This window comes from Spermophilus citellus (genome assembly GCF_964194105.1).
Source record: "Spermophilus citellus genome assembly, chromosome: 4".
Classification (NCBI taxonomy): domain Eukaryota; kingdom Metazoa; phylum Chordata; class Mammalia; order Rodentia; family Sciuridae; genus Spermophilus; species Spermophilus citellus.
In genome coordinates, this window is record NC_138185.1 from 23,066,944 (window position 1) to 23,089,243 (window position 22,300).

The 22,300-nt window shown below is 44.5% G+C and overlaps 1 protein-coding gene across 1 annotated transcript in view; it reads right to left on the reverse strand.

Moving 5' to 3' along the window:
• Positions 1 to 13,887, reverse strand: part of MMP24 (matrix metallopeptidase 24) — a 39,361-nt gene extending 25,474 nt beyond the window's left edge. Inside the window, exon 1 of the mRNA XM_081289749.1 lies at positions 13,633 to 13,887. Within this exon, the coding sequence (XP_081145875.1) occupies positions 13,633 to 13,842 (210 nt within the window). The 5' untranslated portion in view covers positions 13,843 to 13,887. The remainder of the gene's footprint in view (positions 1 to 13,632) is intronic.
• Positions 13,888 to 22,300: the final 8,413 nt, after the last annotated feature.

The following is a 22,300-nucleotide window of genomic DNA, read 5'->3' on the forward strand; positions in this document are numbered from 1 at the left end:
GTGTGTGTGTGTGTGTGTTTATTAGAGGGTAGGAAGCCAAGAAATATGATCGGGGACCAAACAATTCTAGTTTCCTCTGCTTACCTGTTTCTGCCACTCACTTGCTCTGTGTCCTAGCAATTCTCTGACTTCTCTGGACAGAAGCCCCCGAGGTTGAAGCAAGTGTTCTACACCCCATTCATACCAGTTCCCAAACATTCCTTGCCCTTTCACACTCTCAGACTCTTCCTGCTGTCTCTTTTTGGTACTGGAAATTTAACCCAGGGGTGTTTTACCGCTGAGCTACATCCCCAGTCCTTTTTATTTATTTGTTTATTATTTTGAGAAAGGGTCTTGCTAAATTGTTGAGGCTGGCCTCAACCTTGCAATCCTCCTGCCTCAGCCTCCCAAATTGATGGGATTACAGGGGTGCGCCACCAAAGCCAATTCTCTTTATCCATGCTAGCAAATTCCTCCTTATCCTTCAAGTCCTAGCTTGGTCAACTCCTGTGTTAAACTCTCCTTAATTCTCCCTTACAGAGGTAGTGGGTAACCTTCCCTCATTCTGCTTTGCTTTGTGTACACCAATGTTAACACAACGATTACATGTCTATTTTCCTATTCATTGATGTCTATTTTTCCCTGCTAGATTAAGTTATAGGAGAACACAGAATGTGCAATATATATATATATATTTGTATTTGTTATATATATATATATTTGTATTTGCTACAACATTTAGTGCAGTGTCTGGCACAATAAATAATCGCTGAGTTCATGAATGAATGAACAGTTGGGCTGGGAGGCACTGTTGGGTATCAAGGAAGGATTTCATCTTGGGAAGGCTTAATGAGTAACACATGAAAGCACCACGCATAATTCCTCATGTCTATTAGAGGTTGAAAAATCATTTGCTGAGTTTCAACCTATTGTGGTTTGACTCCTTTGCTTGATGATGCAATAGACTCCATTGTCCCATTTGAAAAAAGATAAAAATCTACTAAAGGAAGAAAGTCTTATTCAGTTTCAAACAGAATGACCTACCATTTGTCTTTTTACACCTGGATCCATTAATCAATCACCGGCTGCACAAGTCTAACCTTGACAGCTCAGTTAACCAACTCTAAGATGTCTGTCACCCTCTAAGTGCTGAAAGAGGTGTAAACCCAGAGGAAAGTGAGAAGAGTCTCAGAGTGCAAGCAGGGACCAAAATAGCTGGGCTGAAGAGGGTGTGGAGATGGAAGGCTAAACTCTGATTGGCCGGCTAGCCAGAAGGCGGGATTTTGGTCCCTGAGAAGTCAAAGCTAAGACATTCTGAAGTAGTGGCAGGAAAGGGGAGAGCAGAGAATAACAAAGAGAAGGAAAAAATAAATAAAAAGAAAGAAAGAAAGAAAGAAACATAGACAGAAGAGGGAAGAGAGTGGCAGACAGCAGAGGCAGTGGTGAGATTAGAAGTGGCAGTGGGGGTGCCAAGAAGCAGATCCCTGGCAGTGCCAAGGAGTGCACTTGGAAAACAGAGATGCCCAGGCGAGGCGGGTGGGGGGCAGTTGGATTACTTAATGCAGGTGGTCTCCAGGAGCATTAGAGCAACCTGGGTGACCACAGAGCCTAGAGACAGAGCGGGAAGAATGATTGGGATCAGATGTTTGTAGTTGGTGGGATTAGCAGAAAGGCCAGAGGTGAAGTCCACGAAGGAGCAGGCAATAGGGTGTTGAATTTGGAAGCACGGGCTGGAAGGAAGAAGTATAAAAGGCTCCGAGAAAAGAGTCTGGGCGACCAAGATCATAGTCTAAGGTGATAGTGTGAGAAACAGCGATAAGGAACTGGCCTCAGCACACACGGGGGTTTCAAGTCCTGTTCCAGAGGTTGACCTGTATAGGACAGTGACAACTGGAACTTGACTAAGAGAGGACAGCCAGGAGAGCAAGGAAACCAGGAACCCTGTCCCGCAAAGGCAGATGGGGGATATTTAGGCTGGAAGAGGGAGGACTGCATGAAAAAGAATACGAACATGAAGGAGATCTATCTGTTCTGCTGGTACAGAGAGCAAAACTCAGACCAGAATGAGAAACTGCAGGACACAGATCTTGAGTCATTGCAAGAAACAACGTTTTAGAAGTCAGAGATGTTCTAATTATATTAACAATAATGATAGCTATGATTATCAGAGTGACCACTGTGTACTTGGCATTGCTCTAGGCACACAAGAATGCAACAACCCCATGAGGTAGAAATGATGATCCCCAATTTGCAGATGAGGAAACTGAGGTTTAGACAGATTAAATGATTACCCAGAGCCATGAAATTCATCAGTGGAAGGATTGAGGCAGTCCCCACTGTCAGACTGCTGGGACTTCTTTACTCTTAAAGTCCTAAATCTTATTTTAGATCACAGTGATCCAAATACCCTTATGCTTTGGTTTCTACATCAGAGTATGGCACCATTGCCTACCCAGTTATCCAAACCAGAAGCCTCATAAGACCCATGACTCCTCCCTTTCCTTCACTGCCCACATTCAGTGTTTAATCAAAGAACTGTTGATTCCACCTCCTAAACATCAAATTGGCTTATTTCTGCACATTGATTCATTTAATAAGTATTTCTTGAGGACCTACTATATGCCAGTTACTGTGTGCTAGGGCTACAACAGTGAACAAAATGTTCAATTAAGCCGGGAGTGGTGGTGCATGCCTGTAATTCCAGTAGCTCAGGAGTCTGAGGCAGGAGGATCGTGAGTTCAAAGCCAGCCTCAGCAACAACAAGGCACGAAGCAACTCAGTGAGAAATTAGAAATTACTTAGAAATAATATAAAATAAGATAATAATGAAATAGTGAGAAATTATTTAGAAACCCACCCTGTTTCTAAATAACATCCAAAATCGGGCTGGAGATGTGGCTCAGGGGTCGAGTGTCCTGAGTTCCATCCCTAGGACCTGCCTACTCCCCCAAAAAATTACTTTCTAGTTGCATTTTGTGGAAGAAACTTATGATATTAAGTTCTATGAAGAATAAAGAGATAGTGATGGGACAGCTATTTTATAGAAGATGGTCAAGGAAGGTCTCTTTGACATTTAAGCAAGAGACCTGAAGGAGGGAGTGGGTTATGCAGTTACTAGGAAAAGAGTTTTCCAGGAAGAGGGAACAGTGACTGTAAATATCCTCCAAGGGAATTCAAGGGCATCAAAGGTTTTCCATCTATTTTGTCAAGAGCCTTAGATATTTGGTCCCTGACTCTCTGCGGCCTCTTTTACCATTCTCCACGGAATGTCCTGTGTATTCTAGTTCTTCCAGACCCTTCCAGACCCTGCTGGCTAGATCACACTCTCCCTCTCTCTGAGGAAGCCTGCCTTGACCCCTTAAATCTACACCAGGAATTCCTCCTCCATCCCTTGTCTGCCCCCCATCCTTCTTATGACAATCCTTACAACACTATGTTGTAATCACGTGGGAATTTCTTGCCTCCTCTTGACTGGAAATGCATGAGGACAGGGATCATTCCTGTCCTCCTTATCACTGTAACCCCAACATCTAGCACAGGCCGTGACAGAGCCACGAAGAAATGGATGCATTATGTTCATTATCACCCATAATTTCCTAAGGCAGGAAGTACAGTATTCATTTAGAAAGTCTTCTGTTAACCTTGGCTCCATGTCCAGCCCCTGTCCTCTGTGCCTCAGCTCTGCTGTCATCTCTAGGTCCCTCACCTGTCCATCTCCTTGGCCAATCCTCACTTTGGCAAATGGCCCATTAGCAGCTTCAACTACTGTGTTGCTGTGCACTGGCAAGGCCATCCTTTCCCATCCACTGCTTTATTAGCTTAGTCCTTACAATTGGGTTTGGGCCTCAGTATATCCGGTGCTCAAGTCCCAAACTGGGATTGCTGGGACACTAAAACTGGGATTGCTGGGACACTAAAACTGAGGTTGCTGGGACACTAATCTGTTTCTCAGGGTCTCAAATTCCCTGCCCAGTTCTCCAGAGTGTGAGACAGAATTCCCTATGCATCTGGGAGCTGGAGGGGGTCCTATATGAAGAGTCAGTTCACTTGAGACCAAGATACTACCACATATCAAAATTGCCTAACTTTTCCAGCGGTGTTCCCTTGGGCAAATGACCTAACTTCTCTCAGCAACGCATTCCTCGTCTGTTAAGCAGGATGATGAAAGCAGTGTTGTCAGGATTCAGTGAGAGGATGCACTGTGGTAGGTAAAATAATGGCCCTTCAAAGATGTTCACATTCTAATCCCACAAACCTGTGAATATGTCACTTTACATGGCAAAAGAAACTTTACAGATGTGATTAAGTTAAGACCTTTAGATGGGGGATTATCCCAGATTATCCAGGTGGGTCTAATGGAATCACAAGTTTTTATAAGAGGGAGGCAGAGGGTCAGAGTAAGAGAAGGAGATGTGATAATAGGAGTAGAGGTTGGAGTAATGCCACTGATGGAAAAGGGTCCCAATCCAAGGAATGTGGATAGCTTCTGGAAACCAGAAAAGATTCTCCCCAGAGCCTCCAGAAGCTACGGCTTTGCCAACACCTTGATTTTAGTCCTATAACACCCATTTTGGATTTATGACCTTTATTTGTGTTTCTTTTGTTGTTGTCTGCAGTGCTGGGGATGGAGCCAGGGCCTTGTGCATGCTAGGCAAGTGCCCTACATTGAGCTGCCCTCCCAGCTTGGGGTTTTGTTGTCGTTGTTGTTTTGTTTTGTTTGTACTGGGGATTGAGTCCAAGGCACTTTACCACTGAGCTCCATCACCAGCCCTTTTTAATTTATATGTTGAGACAGGGTCCAACTAAGTTGTTTAGGGCTTCGATAAAGTTGCTGAGGCTGAGTTTGAATTAGTAATCCTCCTGCCTCGGCCTCCTTCATACTTGGAAGTGTGTGCCACTGCAGCTGGCCCAGTTTTGTGGTTTTAAGACACTAAATTTGGGGTAATTTATATAGCAACAATAGGAAACTAATACAGGCACATAAAGCATTGAGCTGATTCTGGCACACAGAAATGTTCTTGTTCCTACAGTCCTCACAATAGACTACCACCTTTGGTCATTGCTTCCAGACCAAATCACTGGTCTCTCTGGGACTCCTTAGAAATTGGCACTGTTTCTGGGTCCTTCTGACTGCTGTCCCACTAAAATCCTGGTTTCTTCCCTACCCTGACAACCAAGGTCCCAATCTTGCTGCTGAGCCCAACCTGAGTTATGGCTCTTTCAAAAATTGCATCCTGAAGGCATACCCATTCAGGGATCTAGGAAATGCACTGGTCAATAATACTTAGAAATCATGTAATTCAACATGCTTATTTTGCAGAAGAGTAAAATAAAGCTCAGGAAGGGGAAACGTCTTGTTCAAAATTGCAGAACAAGTTGGCAGGGGAGCCAGAAATGGAGCCCAGTGTCCCTGCCTCCCAGAGAGGGTTCTTTCTGTCATGCTACACCCCCCACACTAGCTCTGGTTTGCTTCCAAATGCTGTTTCTTTCTTTCTTTTTTTTTTTCTTCTTCTTCACTTCCAGCCAGTCTAAAAAGGGCCCTCAGGATCGCCCACAATGCCCAGCTTAGCTTCTTGACAAACACCTTAATGGCGCAGCATTGCCTGTTGGCTGCCATCGGCTCTTGAGTGGGTGGTAAGTGCACTAGCGGGAATTCCCTGGCGCTCCGCACGATGTCCTTGGCCCAATACCAGGAGGCCACCACAAGCCAGACAATCACCAGGACCGGGAAGGTGGCACATTTGGGGTTTTCGGTCAGCAATGGGATGTCCGAGTTTTCCAATTCTGGGGAGGCCTCTGCCCAAGGCCAGGAGTGTGGCTGTGCTCTCATTCACTCTGAGAAATCTTCCTTCTAATGGTCTTCCTTGCCTTTTCTAATACCCTTCCGTCTCTTGGGCTTAATTTAGTGATGAATTAAGAAAGGGGAAGAAGACAGACAAAGCCCAGCAGTCAGGCCTCAGCCCCTCCCCCATCCTTTTCCCCCAGCTCCAATATAGGGATTGAACTCAAGGGTGCTCTACCACTGAGCTACATCCCCAGCCTTTTTATTTTTTATTTTGAGATGGGGTCTTCATTAGTTGTCCAGGATGGTCTCAAACTTGGGATTCTCCTGTTTCAGTCTTCTGAGCAACTGGGATTACAGGCATGCACCCCTGTACCCAATTTGGCCTCAGTTTCTTAATCGTAATAAGATAGCTGACTAGATGACCTCTAATTAATTACAGAAGTTTCATTATGTTAGCTTAGGTGGACTGAGTATGAAGCTGATCTTCTAATTACTCACTGGTAGTTGCAAAGGCCAAGTTCATGAGCACAGCCCTCACTTTTTTGCCCACCCCAAGTTTCCCATATTTGGTATATAACATCTATTGTGTTGCCCGGACACATCCTTCATGTGTACTTCTGTGTCTTTATTCCATTCTCTCCCTCTAGAATGCCTTTCTCACATGTATTCTGGCCTAATCCTGATGAACTCTTAGATACCCTCACATGTACTTCAAATGCCACTTCATGGGGAAGGGCTCTCTGTCCCAGGTTAAATGGAATTTCTCTGTGCTTCCAATGGCATTCTCACATCCCTCATTTATGGCACATGTCAGATTACATTATAAATAATGCTTTTTATGCCTGCTGTCCCCATTGAACTCTTCCTCATGGAGCTTACAGCCTGGTGGGCAGATGGATATGAAAATATTAAGCATTTCATTGCCACTGTGATAAGTGGAATGAAAGAAAAGGACAAGATACAGGATGTGATGTCAGAGGTGGCCTCCCTGAGGACATGACATCTCAGTCGAGACCTGTGAATGAACAGAAGAGGCTAAGTGAAAGCCAAAGAATCAGCATTTTAGGAAAGAGCATCTTATTCAATTCCTGAAAGGGAAGGAGCCTGCATATTAGAAAAAGAGAAATAAGGCCAGGGTGATTAGAGTCTAGTGACCAGCGGGGAGAGTGGGTGGAATAAAAGGAAGCCAGAGAGTGGGAAGGACTTTCATGGGGCGCCTCGTAGGCCATATGTAACAGCCTGGTGGGCACTGGCTTCAAGGGCATCTGTAATACTGTTCTTTCTACTTTCATGTGCATTTGAAATTTTCCCATAATAAAAATCACTAGACTACTACTACAGCTGGTACTTTAGCCTTTGTCCTAAAAGCCATTTTAAGTAAGATAAGGGTGGGGTAACATAGAATTTTTGATATGTTTTAAATTTTTGTTATTATTGGAGATTTCAAGCATTCAGAAAAACAAAAATAATAAAACAAACACCAGATAATCAACAGCCAACTTTGTCAGATACTAGTTTTACGATATTGGCGTTAGATATAACGGACCCCTCCCCGCCGTGTAAGACTTATTTTTAAAAGGTCCCTCTAGATCCTGCATAAAGAGGGATTACAGGAGGGCAAGAGAGCTGATCAGGTGGGAAGTTTTTGAAGTCCAGATGACAGAGGACCTAAGTTTAGTCTAAAGAAGGCAGTGGAGGTGGAGAGAAGTGAACATAGTAAAGATCCACTCTGCAGGTGGAATTGCTGGGGTGTGGCAATGGCTCTGAGGTAGAGGAGGAGAGAAAGAGGTGAAAGATGATTCCTGTTTTGGGGGTATCTAAGTGTGGCATAGAATCAAATATTTAAATTGTTGCTAACAAAAGTTTAATAATGCCTTGCTTTTTCTACTTACTTTGTTATAACAACATGTATAATCTTTGGGAAAATATTATTTTTCCATCTACACACACACACACACTCACAACACACATAGATATACAAATATGTATATTTACACAAACAGATGATTTGCTATTAGCCTTTGTATCTCTAAAGCCTAAGTCAAAGTTAGCTTTTTTCTTCCTTTTTTGTTTTGTTTTTGGTAGTGCTAGTATTGAACCCAAGGCCTCACACCTGCTCACAGCACTCTACCACTATGCTACACCCTCAACTCCCTTTTTAGTTTATTTTATTTTGAATCAGGAATCGCCAAGTTGTTGAGACTGGCCTCAAACTTGCAATACTTCTCCCCCAGGCTTATGAGCAGCTGGGATTACAGAAGTGCACCACTACACCTGGCTCAGAGTCGCCTTTGAAAGCAAAAGCATGCTGTAATGAGGAGGTAAAACTAGTGAAGAACTTGAATGAATATATCCAGGAGTCCAAAGAAACAAAGTGATTGATTCCAAAACCTTTAAACAAGAACTGGGGATATAGTTCAGTGGTAGAACATTTGCCTAGCATGCATGAGGCCCTGGGTTGGACCCTTGTACTATAAAACAAACAAAACTTCTCAAGGAGGAGAGCCAGAGCCAGAACTCATACCTTCATTCACATACCATTCCCTAAAATGGGTACTCAGGTCTCAATTGTGCTAAGAAAGCCTAAAACACATAGAGCAGGAATAAGCACTCAGAACAAGTCTAGTCCTGCCCTTCCTCAGCACTTTCTGAGAAGGTTGCTTCTCTGCTCAGAAACCTTTAATGACTCCCCTCAGCCTTTGGATAAAAGCCAATTTTACAATCTGCTCTCAGCCTCTCTTTCCAGCCTCTTCTCCTACATGCTCTTACTGGAAATGGCAAGCAAGTCAATTCTCCAGGCACATCCAGTTACCCACTGTTCCCTAAACATACCATGAGCTTGTGTGGAGACATGCTTCATGCTTTCCCTTCTGTTTGGACTGCTCGCTCACCATTCTCCATCTTTCTCCTCCCTCAACAGTTCATCTTAGATGCCACTTCCTTTCTGAAGCATTGACTGCCTCAACCTCAGCTGGAGAAACCTCACCCCTCCCTTTTTAGTGTTTCCCTACACCTTATTTATATCATTAACATGCATTAATTTATTCTTCAAAAAAGCTACTGACTCTTGTGCACCAAGCACTATTCAGAGAAGTTGGTAAGAGATACAGACAATAAAATTAATTTAAAAATACTTATCATACATCCTGAAGGTGTCAGGCATAGAGAAGACAATGGACACAGAGTATCCCTCCTTTTTGGAGTTCAAATGATACCATATTAAAAGGTTAGGCATTTCCTAAGATTAGTCTCTGTGGTACAATTATACTTCTTTCAAGAACTAGAAAATGCTGGTTAAAAGGCCATGCCAATAATTCAGGACTGGACAGTTTAGTATAAAGGGGAAAGCACTGAGCCCAAGGACAGAAAATAAGCTTCTGGTGTTCATTTTACTGTTTATTAGCCACATGTGGGTCCCTGGACAAGCTGATGGGAAAGGCACATCATCTCTCCACTTCTGTTTACTCATCTATAAGATGAGGACATCCTCCCTAACTCACAGGTTGTTATTGCAAACACACACACACACACACACACACACACACACACACACATACACAAGCATTTGGGAAGTGCAGAGCACTTTACAGACACAAGGGGCTATTAAAGGAACAGGAAAACCCCACCATAATAAGAAAAAATAAATTAAAAGCATAGCAGACTCGGTTCAGCTTATGTAAAATGAACTTCCAAACAGATTTCCCCCCCCCAGATATAATGGGGGCTATGATCACACTGAAAGAATTTTGGGGCTTGGAAATATGTTAGTGCTTCTTAGTAGGTCTACTGCACCCTCTAATCATTGGACTTTACCTCCTTGACTATAGGTGCAAACCAAAGAATGGTCTCCATTTGCCCACAGCCAATCATTCAAAACCAATCTTAATGGCTAGACTCCATTATGCCCTGGGCCTTGGCGCCTCACTGTCTTACTCATGTGGCTGGGACTCTTTCTGTCTGTTCTGACCCTCGTTAGAATCATATTTGAACCTAGGAAGGCCAAACAAACACACACATAAGCAACAACAAAAATTTGAGTGGCATTCTCCCCAGCTAAAAATAAGAAAAGGGGTGATTTAAATAAATCAAAGGCAGGAGGCCAATTGAGAGAATTGGTAGGACCTCACAATGACCAAAATATAAAAGAAACACTCAAGAAAACAGACTGAATCACCTTTTTTTGTATTTGTAATGAAAGATTCAAGTTATGAAATCAACAAAGATAATGAAAAATTCTTTCAATTTAGAAGGCAGGAGACCAGGGAAAAGTTCAGGTTCCAAATCACCTACTATAAAGGTTTGTGCCCTTAGGTGCCTCATTTAAGGCAATTCAAGAAGTATCTATTAAGTGCTACTGTGTGCTTACTTGGTGATCCCTAGGGTAATGGCTATCTCTCAAATCCTCTCTATTGCGGGTCCCTATCATTAGATGACATCCTACCTAAAGAGTTATGAAGGAACTCAAGGATTAAATTGTGGAATTACTGCCTGAAAGAATAACCTCTATTTCCACTGAAAGAAGGTCAAGCAATGAGTCTCATCTTAGGAAGGATTTTAGAAGGGACCTTGAGACCTGCATGTCCATGAGTGCATATTTCAGATCCGTGAAATTTCTGGACATAAAGACTAAAGAGTAGGCCGGGTGCAGTGGCGCACGCCTGTAATCCCAGCAGTTTGGGAGGTTGAGGCAGGAGTATCGCGAGTTCAAAGCCAGCCTCAGCAATGGCAAGGTGCTAAGCAACTCAGTGAGACCCTGTCTCTAAATAAAATACAAAATAGGGCTGGGGATGTGGCTCAGTGGTCAAGTGCCCCTGAGTTCAATCCCTGGTACCCCCAAATAAATAAATAGAAGACTAAAGAGTAGAATCACTGAATGTTCACTGAATGTTTAGTGGTGAGCCTTGAGGGTTGGGGACTATGTTAGATCCATAAACAAAAAGTGTCTTTATTTTTGGTGGTGGGGGGAGGCCTTGCCAAAGAATCATAACTCATCTCTCTCAAATAATGTTTAAGTTTTTTAAAAAATTAAATGACACAATGGCTGGAACTGCCTCAAAGTGTTCCCCTGAGAAGAAAGAAATAAAGGATGCCTAGAGACGTGAGAGAGAGTTTCCTGGAAAGGCAGGGCGTGAGCTGGAACTTTTACGGTTTGTTGGGTGGGAGTGCAGCAGTGAACACGTGACTATGTCCAGAGAAACGTGGGTAGCTTTCTTAGGATAAAGAAGAGAAAAGCTAAGCTGGGGCAGGGATGCATATCAATATGCAGTGGGAAGGATAGCCTGCTAATGGGGAAGTAGGGTGCAGTCAGACTTCAGGGGCCTTACAGACAGAAAGAGGAATAAGCAACTTTATCTGCTGGCTGAAAAGCAACAATATTTCTATAAGGTTTCAATCACATGACCTGCTAGTCTTCAAGGAAGGGATAGTTAGGCAAAAATTGTTGAAAGAAACAGTGGATATAGTGTGTCTGTCTTTCAGAAAGTTTTGCACAATGCATTAGACAATTTAAAAGGAATGGTATGAAAAGAAGGGTAGTGTTTTCATCATGGCTTAAGAACTCAGACATAGGAAACAACAGATGGAAATAAATGGCCACTTCTCTAAGTGGAAGAGTGAAGGTGGTCCCAAGAGACCATGCCAGGACCTGTCTGATTTAAATTTTTTATAAGTAATCCAGAAGAAGTAGAGCCAAGTGAAAATTTCAGTAGTGCAGATCATATGAAGTCCTTTCAGATAGGAAAATGCTATGTTGAAGGAGAGGAGAGGGAGGAAAAGAGAGTGAGTGGGCTGCAAAATGGCAGCTGAACGTCAAGGTGGGGAAATGTAAGGCGATGCACTCTGATAAAAATAATCCACATATATGGTGTCGTGTTCCAGGCTGTCAGCTTTGACCCAGGAAAGGGATCAGGGAGCTATTGCACAATGTTTCCTAAAGGCAGTGGCCTAACATGTTAAGGTCAGGGCAGTGCAGAGACGAGCAGAAGCAGGACAGACCTGGAAACCAAAGGGAAAACAAATCATTCTTTCTTTAGGCAAAACCACAGGGTCCTACAATGGTCAGGTTGAAAATTAAGACCCCAAAACATCCAGAAAGGGGAACTAAAATGACCCAGAGGATAAAGATGGCTATTCTGGGGGATGGTGTGTCATAATGGGGAAACTTAAGTTTGAAAATGAAAAGGCTAAGAGAGGTGGAATAATCAAAGCTTGTAAAATTGGTAAGTAAACATAACCTTCTCTCCAAATCCTGAAATATTTAAATGAATTGCCTCCTCTTAATGCTTAAAATGCCATGGGAATAAAAAGGTTTCAGAGTTGAGATCAACCAATCCTATTTCTTTGTGTGAAAATCAAGCCTAGAGAGAGCAGGGAAATGGCTCAAGGTCACAGAAACCACCAGGGGCCAAGGTCCTGATTAGAGCCCAGGGCTCTTAAATCCTGGGTCAGTGTCTTTCTACTTCACCCTGTGCATTCAGGGAGTCTAAGGGAGCCTTACTTTTTCTATGTGAACTCATTACTTTGATGTGTGATAAAGCTAATACCCAAACAAACTAGGGAAAGTTTTCACCAAAAGTCAGCCAGGAATTATAAAATCTTTGGAAGCTGTCATCTGGGGCTTTCTTTCTTTTTTCTTTTTTTGAGAATCTGAAGAAATCTAGGGATTCTCTCCTAGAAAAACACATACTTGCACACACAAACACAAATTTGCACAGAATTTCAGGGAATATATCCCTTTGGGTCCCATGCCCAATTTACTGCTGTTTCAGCAGATTGTCCTGAACAAGCAGACTGCCTGCTTCAACACAGACTCTCTTTCTCTTGGGATAATTCAGACAATCACTGATTTTCCTTAGCAAAATTCCCAAGTCTCAACATTGTCTTTAGGATTGCAGACCTCCAGGTTGGAAGAGATCAGAGAAATAACAGTCCAACTGCCCCTCTTCCCATGTGATACAGAATAATGTCAGGGTTAAATATAAGGAGACTAGAGTCAGCCAACTCCATCACCCACTAGCTGTGTGACCTTGGGCAAATTACTTAAGCTCTCTGGGTCTATATTCTCAGCTGTAAAATGGGGATAATAATTGCACCTATCTCATAGAGTAGTTATGAGGACTAAATGAGCTAATTAATATAAAACAGTACCAGTCTTGGCCCATAATGAGTATTCAGTAAATGCTAGCTGGCATTATTGTTATTATTATGCATGTATCCATGCAGGTATTATGCATGCATCCATCCAATCCCTCTCGGAGCTTCTGCTTGCACATGCCAGTGATGAGCAGCTCACCGCCTCCTATGTTGGCTGAGCAGCTCCAATTGTTAAAAACTTCTTCCCATATTAAGCCGAAATTTGCCTTCTTGCAACCCCACCCCCACCCCTATTTGCCTTAGTTCTGTCCTGTGTGGCCACGCAGAGCAAGTCCATCCTGCCTCCACCTGACAGCCCTTCAAATATGAAGACAGCGAAGAGTCCTTCTTCCGCCCTCCCCCTCCCCCTTCTCCAGCTTGAACATCCTCGGTTTCTTCTCCCAACCCACAACAGACTGGCTGCGCTTACTATTTACTCCGAGGCGTCGTACGGTTTCCCTCTCACACACAGTCATGCAGGCCACACACCCCACCGCCACCAAAACAATCCCGACCCTCCTGCTCCGCCCCCGCCCGCTGCCCCTGTCCGCGGTGCTGAACAACTCCCAGCCCGGGCGGCCCTCGGCGCGGCCCTCCCCAGCTCCCGCCTGGGCCGCGGGCCTGGCCCCCAGGCGCTGACCCCCGGCGGTCAGCGCGGCCCAGACCCGGCCGGGCGACGCCCCCTGCCCTGCCCGAAGGCCCCGAGCCCGCGCCCCGGCCCCGCGCGCCAGCCCCACCTGCCCAGCGAAGGGCGCCTCCGCCTTGGCCGCACGCGCCGCCGCCACCGCCGCCCGGTCCCTGGCCCCAGCCGCCGCCCGCGCGGCACCCGGGAGGCAGCAGAGCGCGGGCAGCAGCAGCAGCAGCCGCCCGGGCGCCCGCCAGCAGCTCCAGCGCGGGGCCTGGCCGGGCGGCGGCGGCGGCCCCGGCGCGCCCCGGCTCCTCGGCATCCCGGCGGCGGGGCCCGGCCGCCCGGCTGCGATGGCGGCGGCGGCGGCGGCGGCTCCGGCCGGGTCCTCCCGCTGCAGCCGCTGCGGAGCCGCCGAGTCACGGCGCCGCGGACACGCGCCCGGCCCGCCTGCCTTCGCCGCCGCCGCCGCCTCGGCCGCCAGCGCGCCCCCGCCTCCGCGCGCCCCGCCCCGGCGGGGGGCGGCCGGGGGCGCGGGGGCAGCACCCAAGCCGGACCTGCCGCGGAGCCGCTCCGGGCAGCCCTGGGGCAGGGACCGAGCAGCCGCGCGGGGGAGGAGGTCGCCGAAGCTACCGGAGCAGCTCTAGGACCCGGGTCCAAAGCGGAGAAGTGGAGGAGGGGGCCTGGGGGCAGCCCGAAGGAAGGGCGGAGAGGCTAAATAAATAATCCTGGAGACAACCACGGAATGGCCTGGGAGGACAGCCGGGGTTGGGGGTTTGAGTCCAAGGTTACCCCTGGGGGAGAAAGTCTGGCGGGCAGCCCTGGAGGAGAGGGGCGTCTGAGATACAGCTTGGGGGAGGGGACTGAGGCGAGGCCCTGGGTAAGGGCTGGGTAAGGGCTGGCTAGGAGGAGAACGAAGTAAAGAAACAGCCCTGGGTCTGGCAGGATGGCACCGGCGAAGGGGGTCTCTGGGACTGTCCCGGGAGTGGGTGGGTGAGAAGCTAATAGACCTGAGCTGCGTTTGACGGGGTGCGGTCCTGGGAGGCGTTAGGTAAAGTTTAGGTGAGGCTCACTCCCTCATCCCCTAGAGGGAGAGCGCTCATCCAGTTGGGAGGATCTTTCATACAAAACAAGCCATATTTATTGAGCGCGTTCTATAAGTAGGGCTCAGGGCTACTCGGGATTCTAAAAATCAAATAAAAAAGAGGGCCCGTTCCCTGAAGTATAGAGCTTTACACCTTGGCGAGAAAACATTAAGTGCGAAGGAAAACAGGACAGCAAACATCAAGTGTCGAAAAGGATTCGGGCAAGTACTTAGAAGCCAGGGAGTGTCTGTGTCAAGAAGGAGGTAGGACTCCAGATCCTGCCTCAAGGAAAGGTTAAATCAGGGAAGGGGAGTGGAGAGGAAGAAGTTGAGGGTGCATAGAATGTGGCTGGGGCAGTAGTTTGGTTTCTCAGGAACACAGACAGGGTACCTATAGGAAAGTGCTAACAAGATAGTGAATGTAGGATAATGAATCTGGGTTGTATTTCGAAGGGGGTGGTGATTGAAGGTTTTGTTAAGCAGGATGATGTGTGAAAAATGGTATTTTGTGGTTACCTGATAATTTGGATGTAGAAAGGACACAGGCTTTAGAGTCAGACCTATGTTAAAATCTTGGCTTGTTACACTTTTATACAATGATGCCAATATTACTGTATAAGATTGCAGCAAGGATGAAGTGCTTGGCACTTAATAGATACTCAGTGTTAGTTCCCCTGTCAGGATGGAGCACAATGACCAGAGGATTCAAAGACATGAGTTGAGATACTACTGTAATAGTCTCAGATTAAGGAAATAATTATCACAATAATAATTGATGCTTATTGAATGCTTACTACATACCAGGCACTGGGCTAAGCACTTTACTGAATTATATATTATTTAGTCCTCATAGATAAACCTGAGAAACAGGATCTATGATTACTCCCAATTTAGGATAAGGAGTGTAGATTCTCAGTAATTTGCCAAACACATGATTCATAAGTAGTAGAGTTGGAGCAGTCTGATCTCAGAACTCATTTTTTTCCCCCCTAAGATGACAGGGGAGGAAGGTGACAATGGACATAAAAGAAGAGGGAAAGGAGTTTGGGTTAATAAGGAATTCGTTCAGAAAGATGAATGGTGTTATTTTTACAGACTGGAGTCATCATGAGGAGGATCTAGCTTAGGGAACATGACCAGGAGTTTGGTTTTAAACTTGCTGAGAGTGAGGTTACTGCAAGGTTGGTGAAATGGGTATGGGAATGAGTTTAGAAGGGGATGGGGAATGGTTATTTTGGAGCCATTCAGGTGAGCTAAGAGTTGAAGCTGAAAGAAAAGAGTAGAAAAGAGCAAAAAGAGCCGGATGCAATGACATCGACCTATAATCCCAGCAACTCCGTAGGCTGAGGCAGGGGGATCACAAGTTCAAGGCCAACCTGGACAACTTAGCAAGACTCTGTCTCAGAGTAAACTAATAACTTTAAAAAGGGTTGGGCATGTGGCTCAGTGGTAGAGTGCTTGCCTTGCTGCATGAGTTCCTGGGTTCAATCCTCAGTGCTGAGAAAGAAAGGCATGGGTGGAGGGTTGTGGAGAAGGAGAAGGGAAAGGAAAGGAAAGAAAAAAAAGAAAGACTAAGGGCCCCATCTTAAGACATCTGAGAAGGAAAGCCAACAAAGTCTAAAGGGTGGTCAAAAAGACTGGAGAACCAGAATTGAGGAGCATCGTGGGAAAGGGGTGGAGAGTTCCTTAGAGAGAGGAGGTATTGACAAACTCAGGAGAGCTAAGAGATGGAAGGCTGATAAACAGCATCAAACAACTCAATGTAGGAAGGAGATAGAGAAAAATAATTGTGATGACATCCCAGGCTGGCCTTGAACTTGCCGGCCTCAGCCTCCCCAGTAGCTGGGATTACAGATGTGCACCACCATGCCCTGCTTCTCTAATTCATGGGAAGGACCACATGAATGATTGGGATTCACTTTGTAAACAACATGGCCACCTCACCAGACATCAGGAAAGTCTTTGATACTGATAATCTTATCAAGATGTACCAGTGCCAAAACTCAGGGTAGGGAGCCTGCAATCCTCAACTCCACCTCCCTCTTCTTTCTTCACTTGACACATGTTAATTGCATATCTTTTGGGTGCTAGATACTGTGGGAGGGCCTGGGGATATAAAGAAGATTCAATTATAATCACCCTGTAGGAAGACAGTCAACTGGGGAAATGGCCACTAATATAGATAACAAGAAGATAATACAATATGAGAGAGAACAATAGATTGTGAGAGTAGAGAGGCAAAAACAATGAATTATCTAGAGATGGCAAGAGATGAGATGGGCCTTGACTGATCAACAGAAATCTGCCATGTAAAGTGGGAGGGAAATCTATATATAAAGGCATAGACATAAATAACAAAACTGTTTTCATGACAATACCAAGACATTAGATTCCTTTTAAATTCTTATTTTCTCATGAGAATACTATGTAGTTTTCTAGATGCTTTTTTTGACTTACCACCACAGATTTAATACAGAAGCAAATATGAAAATACAATTGTCTTCTATTAAGCCAGAATTTAGACTTGGTGGAGCACTTGCCTTAGCAGGCATGAGGTCCTGGGTTCAATCCCTAGTGCCACCAAAAAAGAAAGAAAAGAAAAATCCAGACTTTCACAGATTTTCAAAAATGTAAAGCAATACCATTCTTCTTATTAAATATTTTTTTGTTTTGGAAAACATGGTTATTTTCAAAAAATGTTATATATGTTAATACTTATATATAATTTTATATGTGATAGCTCATTATTGTTATTTTCATTTCATTTATTTTTTGTGAGGTTGGGGATTGAACCTAGGGTCTTGCTCATGCTAGGCAAGTATTCTACTACTGAGCTACAACCCCAGCCCTATTTTGTTATTGTAAATGAATTAGTATGTACATATTCTTAAATGTATCAGTTTTTATTTCTACTCTGGTAATTATCAATAAATCTAACCCACATAACAAAATCTTTTTGGGGTCCTCAATAATTTTTGAGAGTATAAAGGGGGTCCTGAGATCAACAAGTTTGAGAACCCTGTTCTAGGTGGGAGGGCATCACTGAAGGATCTTAAATAGAGAGGCAATATGACAACATTTCACTTGCTTCAGTAAATAAGTTCAACAAATGGTAATTAAATACCTACTATTCTAAGGGTCTAGGAATAAATGCTGGGCATGGTGGTGCACTCCTATAATCCCGGCAACTTGGGAGGCTGAGTTAGGAGGATTGCAAGTTCAAGGCCAGCCTCAACAAATAAAAGGACTGGGGATGTACCTCAATGGTAAAGGGCCCCTGTGTTCAATTCCCTGTAACACACACACATACGCACACACTCAAAGAGTAATAATTATTAAGAACAGCAGAGAACCAGGACATAAAACCTGAGAGGGGTGTGTGTTTGTGGGAAATTTTGGATAAAGTGGCTAGGGAAGACCTCAGTAAGGTGAGTTTTTGGGAAAAGATCTGAAGGAATGAGGGAGAAGACTGTGCAGCTATCTGGGAGACATAAATTCTGGCAGAGGGAACAGCAAATGCAAAGTTCTGAGATGAGTATGGCTGGCAAGTCTGAGGAACAATGTGGAGGCCTGTGTGGTAAGAGTGAAAGAAGAGTGAGGGTGCTAGAAGATGAGGGTTATGGAGGGAACGGACTGTACATGAGGTGAAAAGCTGTTGGAAGAGCAGGGCATGATGGCACGTGCCAGTAATCCCAGTGACTCCAGAGGCTGAAGCAAGAGTATGGCAAGTTTGAGGTCAGCCTGAGAAATTTGGTGAGACCCTGTCTCAAAATAAACAATAAAAAGGGATGGGGTGTAACTCAGTGGGACAGTGCCCCTGGGTTCAATCCAAAAATAAAAAATAAAAAAAGCTAGTGGAAGTTTCTAAGAATAGAATAGACATCTTCTGACTTATATTTTAACAGAACCACCTTGGTTGCTGTGCTGAGATCATGTTGCAAGACTGTAAGAAGAAAGGCCAACTAGGAGGCCATTGTAATATTCGGGGGGCAAGATGATGATGGCTTGGGCAATGGTCCAGGTGGAAATAACAAGATATAGTTGGATTCTTGATAGATTTTGAAAGCAGAGTTGACCAAATTTGACAATGGATTGGATATGGAGTATATGAAAAAGAGAAGAGTCAAATTACACCAAACTTTTTGATCTGAGCAACTAGAAGAATAGAGTCGCCATTATCTGACACAAAGAAGACTGCAACAGGGACAGATTTGAGTAGAAACACCATGAGCTCAGTTTTGGACATATTATGTGAGAGGTGTCTATTAAACATCCAAGTGGGTGTAGCAAGTAGGCTGTTTGATATATGGGTCTGAGTTCTGGAAAGAGGTCAATAATGGAATATGAATTTGGAGGATCTCAGGATAAAGGTAATATTTAAAAGTCAAGGGACCAGGGCTGGGGCTGTACCTCAGTGGAAGAGAGCTTGCCTATCATATATGAGGCAATGGATTCGGTTCTCAGCACAAAAAAAAAAAAAAAAAAAAAAGTCAAAGGACCAGAAGAAATAACTTAGGGGACAAAAGCACCTTTGGAAGGTGGGTAATCCCAGCAGCTTGAGCAAGTTCAAGGCCAGCATCAGCAATTTAATGAGGCCTTAAGCAACGTAGCAAGACCCTGTCACAAAATTTTAAAAAATGATAATAAAAAGTACTGTGGCTTAGTGGTAATGCACCCCTGGGTTCAATCCCTAGTACTTTAAAGAAACCAAACAAAACTGGGAGTGGAACCCAAGTGTCTGGCACTAAAGCTCATGCCCCTGGTGCAACCCCTGGCACCTTTGTTCCTTTATTAGTACCTCAAAATTTCCATAACATTACAAAGCAGCCCCTCTGTGGGAAGTATTGTGTTGAATAACACAGTCTTCAGGTAAAAGAGCTGAGACGCCAATATGCCTAATATGTGATAAATAACTACAAGTCATTATGCTTCACTATAGGATTTCAGAGGGCTGTGAGGTCACTCTGGCTGAGAAAACCAAGGGCTCAAGGAAGTGGCTTTTGGGATAAACCTATATAAACAGATTATATTTTAAAAGCTAATTATTTTATATTGAGTGTGAATTGAGCATTACTGTACCTGTGTTTAAAAGTTATAAGCAAGGGAAGACTGAATTTTTAATCGGCAGAAGAAGGTATGTGGGGGCGGAGGGGTGGTGGTGCATTAAGGGCTGAGGATATAGCCCCGTGGTAGAGCACTTGCCTAAAGTGCATGAGGCCCTGGGTTTAATCCCCAGTATGGAAAAAAGAAGTGGGGTGGTGGGTGGAGAAGGAAGGCAGGAACAAAGGAAGGGAAAGAAAAGCATAGAGGAAAGAAAGTGTCCAAATGTTCAGACCTAGAAAAATCCCTAATTTAATCTCCCACCTCAGTATCAAGATCCAGCTCCAATGATCTGTGGATATTTCCCACTTGGGGTTTTTCCCTTCAGAGCTTATATACAAGGCTGTGTACGTACAACAGAACACTATGAACCTATTTAAAAAACAAGGAAGTACTTTATGCTTTAAAAAATTATTTCCAAAATATATTACGTAGAAGTAAAGGAAGATACAGAATTCTGGGTATAGAATGCTACAGTTTGTATAATGATGTTGAATATAGAGCATGTTTGTGGGAAGGGGGAAGGTGGTATGCACTTGCTTGTTTGCATATAAAATATGGAAAGAATTGGTGGGCTAAGGCAGGAGGATCACAAGTTCAAGGCCAGTCAGGGCAATTTGGTGAGACTCTGTTTCAAAATAAAAAATTAAAAGGGCCCCATATGTGGGGAGCCATTCTGACATGTGATTGGGTGACTCCCGTTAAGGGCCTGAGGCACTCTGGCTGTGTCGGAGTTATCCCGACCCTTTCCTGATGAGAGAGCCCATCCGTGTGGGGGTGTGCGTGACCACTGACCCCGGAGACCCAATCACTGACCCTGACCTTGGAGTACAGCCCCCCCTCAACCTTCATTGGATGGAATTCTCCCCTGAATCTCTTGTCCCCCCAAATAAAAGGCTGCTCCCAGGCGTGTTCGCTCTCTCTCTCTCCTGCTAGCCCAGAGTAATCCTCTCTGCCCTGCTGGGCGGCTGGAGGCGGGGGAACCAGGGAGGCGAGCCGTCTCGGACCTAGCAATATAAAATAAGGTACTGTCTGTGTGTTTTATTTTGATCTCTTCTAACTAACTTAATGCCAGAACCTCATTAATGAAACCACTGCGCAGGCCGCGTGGTAGACCCATAGTCTGGTACGGTGTCATACGCCTGAATCCCAGACACTGGGGAGGCCTAGGCAGGAGGATCACAAGTCTGAGGCCAGCCTGGGAAATCTAAGAGAGTCCCTGTCTTAAAAATACATACAATAGGGCTGGGGATGTGGCTCAAGCCGTAGCGCGCTTGCCTGGCATGCATGTGGCCAAGTTGGCAGGGGTCTGGATCCTTCAACTCCCTCTTCAAATAAATTTATCTCTATAGACATCAGGGTAGGGCCCCAAGTCCAACCTGACCTGAATGAGTTCTGCCCTTTGATCCCTTCACTACAAGACTGGGAAGTCATGGCTCCATCTACTAAAAAAGGTACACCCTATTCTGGCTCCTATGACTCTTATTACCTGGCTCCCAAAGACAGGCAAACAAAGTATAAAAGGATGTAACTCTTGGGGCTGAGGATGTGGCTCAAGCGGTAGCGGCATGCGTGTGGCCTGGGTTCGATCCTCAGCACCACATACAAACAAAGATGTTGTGTCTGCTGAAAACTGAAAAATAAATATTGAAATTCTCTCTCTCTCTAAAAAAAAAAAAAAAAAAAAAATACATACAATACAGGCCAGGTTCAATGGCGCAGGCCTGTAATCCCAGCAGCTCAGGAGGCTGAGACAGGAGGATTGTGAGTTCAAAGATAGCTTCAGCAATAGTGAGGCACTAAGCAACTCAGTGAGAGCCTGTGTCTAAATAAAATACAAAATACTACTGGGGAAATGGCTCAGTGGTTGAGCTCCCCTGAGTTCAATCCCTAGTACAAAACAAAAACAAAAACAAAAAAACCATACAGGGCAGGGGGTGTAGCTCAGTTGTATAGTGCCCCCAGGTTCATTTGTCAGTACCAGGGAAAAAAAACATTTGAAAATATGTCTAAGGAACCGATATAGCGATGGTTTCCTGGAGGCGAGCTACCTGGCCTCAGGAGCTGGTGAAAGGGAGATTTTTCACTGTATGCTTTTTGTGTGCTTTGAGTTTTAAATAATGTGGCTATATTATTTCATCTTCAGTAAATACAAGTTGAACTTTTTTAAAAAAGTAAGTGTAGCTGTGGTTTGTAGCTCAGGACTTACTTAGCATGTGTGAGGCACTGGGTTTGATCCTCAGCACCACTAAAAAGTAAATAAAATAAAGCTATTGTGTCCATCTACAACTAAAAACATTTAAAAAAAAAGTAAGTGCAAGCAATAGTAAGGTTTGAAAAATCTAGGTCTTCATCTGTAGGGCAAAAATAGACCAAAAATAAAGTAAGGAATAAGCAATGAACTAGGTAAAATATTTGTTATTAATTTTCTTACATAAACATCTCTTATAAGCCAGTAAGAAAAAGACCTATAACCCAATTCAAAAAGGACAAAATGGGCTTTGTGTAATCAGAAACATGAAGGGACTTTTTAAATGACCGACTCAATTTGTAATTAAAGAAAGACAAATTAAAACAATGGGCTACAGCTTTCTCA